We start from the raw sequence: 6,044 nt of genomic DNA, 5'->3' as shown, positions 1-6,044 counted from the left end.
ATGGCTTTGAGGAGGATAAAGAAGGAGTTGCAGGACCTGCAGACGGACCCACCAGCTCAGTGCTCAGCTGGTCCAATCGGGGAGGACCTATTTCACTGGCAAGCCACCATCATGGGACCGACCGACAGTGCATATCAAGGAGGGGTGTTCTTCCTCGCCATCCACTTCCCCACCGACTACCCCTTTAAACCTCCAAAGGTAGCCTTCACAACCAAGATCTATCACCCAAACATAAACAGCAACGGGAGCATTTGCCTTGACATCCTGAGGTCACAATGGTCACCCGCCCTCACCGTATCGAAGGTGTTATTGTCCATATGCTCTTTGCTTTGCGATCCAAATCCGGATGACCCTCTTGTCCCGGACATTGCGCACATCTATAAATCCGATAAACAGCAGTACAACACCTTGGCCAGAGAATGGACTCAAAAGTATGCAATGTGAAAAGACTGAAGGTTTGATGCACATCTTGCTGGACTCCCTTCCTCCAAAATAAGTAGCGGATCAGATCAGAGTGGCTTATTATCAGTATCGGCAAGAACAAAAGTGTTTCCCCAGTTCTCCCCCTGGGAGATGGATTTCTGCATGTAGATGAGAGAGTTCCGACAACTTGGGGAAGAGTGACAAAGGCCTGAATCGGAGGTTTACGGAATGCATTGCAGTCTATGGGCATTAGAGTGACAAACGAGTTACATGAACCTCGTGACCGGGCAGTTTTCTGCCCCCTCATTGGCGGAACTCTCCTGGATTGCTGAGGTTGAGCTCCACACCTACCATCAGCTCCCAGTACTTATTGCAAAACTTACTGTAGTTACCCAAGCCATGCTACTCCTATGCTGGTTGCCGATGACCGAGATCAAACCCAGAAACTTGTGGACCAGAATGAGGGCTGTACTGACTGAGCCTCAGAACTTTCTTTACCGGACTGAAAAGATTTTATCATTGTATTAACATTTTCCTCGTTTGCTTTTGGTTTGGTATATAAAACTACATATTCTATTTTTATCGTTTTTGCATTAAAAAGGCCAAAAAACGTAACAAAAAAGGCAGTAAAGATAGCCATACAATTGCCAGCATAAGGTTGACAGAGGCACACCGCCACAGCAAGTTGGCAGCGTTGATGCAACAATCTACATGATGGAGACCAGAACATCTCAGATCAACCCATGCCAAGCGAAACCCTCTGGCGTCTGGCCTTTTGTTTTAAAATACAAAATGACTATCCTTCAGGGCTGACTCCAGAGGAGGGTTGACAGCTGCAAATTTTCTTCCCAAGATCTTCATACAAAAATGACTTTTTTTCAGAGAGACAAATCAAGATAAAATAATAAACGTTATCAACCTTTCTCTGTTCCAGAAACACTTGCGGGATCTAGCACCAGTAAACATCAGTTAGTAGACCACACAAATCCTACATTGTGTACCATGTCACCTCTAGTGGCTCCAATCGGGATGGTGTATCTTCATAAATTAAACATCTTTAATCACTCAGGCCTCTCCACTGTGGCAAGGGGACGGCATGAGGACAGATGGCCATTATTATATTATAAAAGGGCTGGTTATTTTTATTTTTAAGTGGAGTTTTTTGTTAGTTATTTGCCCATTTTACTGGAGATGGTCCTTATAACCACTTGAGGTTCTTTTTAATGGCATGCCTCTCTGAAGCAAGACATCTACAAATGGGTCTGTGAGACTCGCTCAGGGTAGGCTAAATAATAGGTCTACGGTGTATTTTTTTGATAGGTCGTGGCTGTGACTAGATGATTTGTTTTGTGATGTTACTCCTTGTTTCTTATCTACAATATGTTATTATAAGCTATATACTATAAGCCAGACAGTTATTTTGTTGTGCTGCTTTTGAGTGTAAGACTGAAAAATAAAAACTTTAATTACAAAAGAATAAAAAAATAAATACATATAGTTTATTCTCGAAGGAAGCAGGAATAGCAGTTGGATCAAGGCAGGTGAGGTTAATGGTGTGTTTTATCAGCCTTGCCGTTCCCTATAGTTCCTCCCTAAACTTGTCCCGCACTGAATTATTCACACACTTTTTTGATTCATTTTCAATAATTAAATTGAATTATAATAGCTCTGATTAATATAGCACTTTTCTAAGTACCCAAAGACGCTTTACATAAAGGAAAAGGAAAGAACAAGCTTGTTAAGATTTTTTCTGAATATTTATTTGCTGCTGAATGTTTATTAGATTGGTAAAGTAAGATTCCATCATTGTGAATATTACTAATAGTACCGTAACAATTTGTGATAATAGTAATACTGACATAATAATCTCATCCACCGTCCTACTGAACTCCATATTTTGGCAAGACTGACATATGACGTTCATACTATGTGATGTATTGCCATGCTTTTTGTTCTTGCTTAATGTAAATCGCTCTGGAATAAGAGCGTTTGCTAAATGCCTAAATTGTAAATTGCATCAATGTGACATCAGAGACTCACAGGGAGCCACGCGTCTTGTTCTTTTTTACACGACTGAGACGACTAGAAGAGGGTCTGTGTCTCTGTCCGTGAGTGGGTCTGTCCAGGGATAATCATCTTGCAAAGTCTTGCAGAATCAACGCCGGATGTCTTGTGCGTGCTGCCACTAGGTCTATATTCTATAAGATTTCTTATTTTTTATCTTTGATTCTATACCTGCACTAGATGCGCCCAGACCTCTGTCTATGCTATGGTGTCTCATTTCTGTTGTTGTCCTGTATTGTTTGTATGTTTTAAACCACTACTCTTGCTGTAAACCTAATTGCCCTTCTGGGACATTAATAAAGACCTTGAACCTTGAACCTTGATTTTCTGTCTGTGTATCCGGAGGTTAACTAGCAAACCACTGGACTGATCAGTGCCAACTTTCTTCAGACCAGTAGGCTGAAGAAGTATCTCCACCCGTTTTGTTCACATTATGATTTAATGGAAAAAGGAAAAAAGGTTACTTGTCTAATGGAAGTCAATGAGGTTTAGATCAGACCTTGCACAGATTTTGAGTCAGTCACACATTCATCATCATAAATTAACTGATGTCACAGACTGGCCACATGAAGTCTAAGATCATCATGAGAGCTACTATATGCCGTTATTACTTGTTAGATGAAGTCTTGTTTTGTTTAACTCGACCCACAACTCCAAGATTCAACCTGCTTTTCCCCCCCTGTTTCTGTCCCTGTGAGTGTGTCCCTGTGTCCTGTGCAAACCGGACACAGGGCGAAAATAAATAACTCATGTTTTATATATTCTTTGAGGGGCGCTAGCCCCTCCCATGTCCAGCTTTGAGGGTCTGTGTAAACGCAAACATTGAAGACAAAAGTGAGGACACAAATTGTGATTGGCCGGCGTGATTGAGTGGGAGATGTGCCTGCCATTGGTTGAGAATGAGATGATGTATGATGACGTTACGGCGTATGATGATAAGAGCGACCCTCACTTCACACGGGTGTCATTTTTTTACTTTATTTTTTGAGGGAGCCACTCCTATGCCCAGCTTTCCGGGTCTGTGTGAACACAAACATTGGCTTGTGATTGGCTGATCACCCCATAGCGATGATTTGATTGGCTGAGCAAAGTACAATATTGAAGTTAAAAGTTTTGATTGATTGATCGATTGATTCTTTTATTAGACAATAACAAATGCAAAACAGTACATGGTACAGTCAAAGAACATTGGTCCAAAGGCATAGCACCGAAAGAAAAGACCTTGCGGTCTTGTTTCCATTCGGGTCCCATGCATTCATTCACAACACAACGATGACAATAATCGAGATATCTCAAAAACATGATAACTATGTACAGGTAACTATGTACTTCCGTACAAGTGAGGGCAGAAAAGTGAAGACACCAAAAGTGATTGGCCGGAATTACCTTTGTGATGATTTGATTGGCTGAGCACGGAATGTGATGATGATTGATGACTTCACCGGAGTGTGATTTTTGAGGGGCAGCTTTTGTCCACACACGTCTCAATATTTCTCATTGACAATGAAAGGAGAATTTCAGAGCTCACAGACCACACTGTCTGCACAGAGAAGATCAGAGTTCACAGGCCACACTGTCTGCACAGAGACAATCAGAGCTCACAGACCACACTGTCTGCACAGAGACAATCAGAGCTCACAGACCACACTGTCTGCACAGAGACAGTCAGAGCTCACAGACAACACTGTCTGCACAGAGAAGATCAGAGCTCAAAGACCACACTGTCTGCACAGAGAAGATCAGAGCTCAGAATAGTGTGGAGAGGGCAGGCGTACAGTGACATCTAGTGGCTCAATGTTGTCTATACAGTACATTTACATGGTTTCAGTATAGGCCTTGCCTAGCTCTGGTCCATAGCTCTAATGCGTTTCATTTAGAGCTATGTTACTCTCAACTTTTTGGCCAGAAAGGGATTTTTTTTCACCGGAGGAGAAATATTCCCTATGAGGCAGTTCTCTGGGCAATATCGGTAGAAGGCGCAGCGGAGTAACAAAGTATTTTTTTCCCGGTGGAAACGAAATCCCCTTTTGGCCAAAAAGTACAGTTTATACGTGTGGTGGGGGGCTCAGAGTGCGTCCACTAAGGAAAGTAGGCTTTCTAATGACACAACTCGCCTTTGTGAGTAGCAAAAACGTTTTTTATTTACGCTAAAGAGGAGAGGCTGGTCTGCATTCATGCGAGCGGCGGAAGTTTAGAGTAACATAGCTCTAAATGCAACGCATTAGAGCTATGGACCAGAGCTAGGCCTTGCCATACCTCAGTAGCCTACATGCTTGCTTATATAGCCGCCCTGGAGAAAAATGCACAGGGTGCAACTCACTCACATAGGCTAATCGGAGTGACCAAGAGCCACATACATGTAGTATACTTATACTGTAAACTAAAGAAAGGCTTGCCGAGCTATGAGGCCAACATAGGGCAGGAGCCCATCTCCTGTTTCTGTAGTGAGGCAGCATGATGTACAAGTACACCCCCTGGACATGATGTACAGTCAAGTACACCCCCTGGACATGATGTACAAGTACACCCCCTGGACATGATGTACAAGTACACCCCCTGGACATGATGTACAAGTGCACCCCCTAGACCTGGCGCTAGCATATTACCCCCAATCCAATACAAGCCTCGATGCTGCAGGGAGGAACTGGGTCCCATTTCTAGAGTCTTTGACCTTGCCGGGGATCCCCGAGCTCCAAGTCTCAGGGTGGATCATTCTAATCACAAGGCGTAGATGAGCTGTATACAGTATACATATACCCTGTCACAACTCACTACCTTCAACAACACAACCTAAACAGCCTAGTATACGTATACCCTGTCACAACTCACTACCTTCAACAACACAACCTAAACAGCCTAGTATACGTATACCCTGTCACAACTCACTACCTTCAACAACACAACCTAAACAGCCTAGTATACGTACGGTATACCCTGACACAACTCACTATATTCAACAACACAACCTAAACAGCCTAGTATACGTATACCCTGTCACAACTCACTACATTCAACAACACAACCTAAACAGCCTAGTATACGTATACCCTGACACAACTCACTATATTCAACAACACAACCTAAACAGCCTAGTATACGTATACCCTGTCACAACTCACTACATTCAACAACACAACCTAAACAGCCTAGTATACGTATACCCTGTCACAACTCACTACCTTCAACAACACAACCTAAACAGCCTAGTATACAATATATACTGTATGTATACTGTACCCAGGGGTCTGCAGGACTTGGTTTTGTCCATGGCCAATTTTGGATTTTCTTTATACACCATTGACCATAATGTTCATATTTTGCTCTTGACGGCCAAGCTACACCAGGCTTTTCAGCGTGCGTCTACGCGAAAACGCACACACGCGCGCTTTTAGGTCCAGTCCTATTTTAAGTGCGTGTATGTGGGGCACACGTGTGCGCGTAAACGTGCGCAAAAAGCATGGTGTAGCTCGGCCGTAAGACCCAATTATTTACTACGACACTGTGGCACATTAGGACTAGGAGTCCACTGGTACTGTAGTAGTGGTTCTCACATTAGG

At 43.0% G+C, this 6,044-nt stretch overlaps 1 protein-coding gene across 1 annotated transcript; it reads left to right on the top strand.

The window, feature by feature from the left end:
• On the top strand, positions 1-444 carry LOC306938521 (ubiquitin-conjugating enzyme E2 D4-like; the record flags this gene model as incomplete). The annotated part of the gene is made up of 1 exon (XM_079522746.1): positions 1-444. One exon carries the CDS (start codon positions 1-3, stop codon positions 442-444), a length of 444 nt encoding a protein of 147 aa, XP_079378872.1.
• Positions 445-6,044: the final 5,600 nt, after the last annotated feature.

The sequence above is a fragment of the Electrona antarctica genome (assembly GCF_951216825.1).
Source record: "Electrona antarctica genome assembly, chromosome: 15".
Taxonomy (NCBI): domain Eukaryota; kingdom Metazoa; phylum Chordata; class Actinopteri; order Myctophiformes; family Myctophidae; genus Electrona; species Electrona antarctica.
Note: the sequence above shows the minus strand (reverse complement) of the source record. Positions and strands in the feature narration are given on the sequence as shown.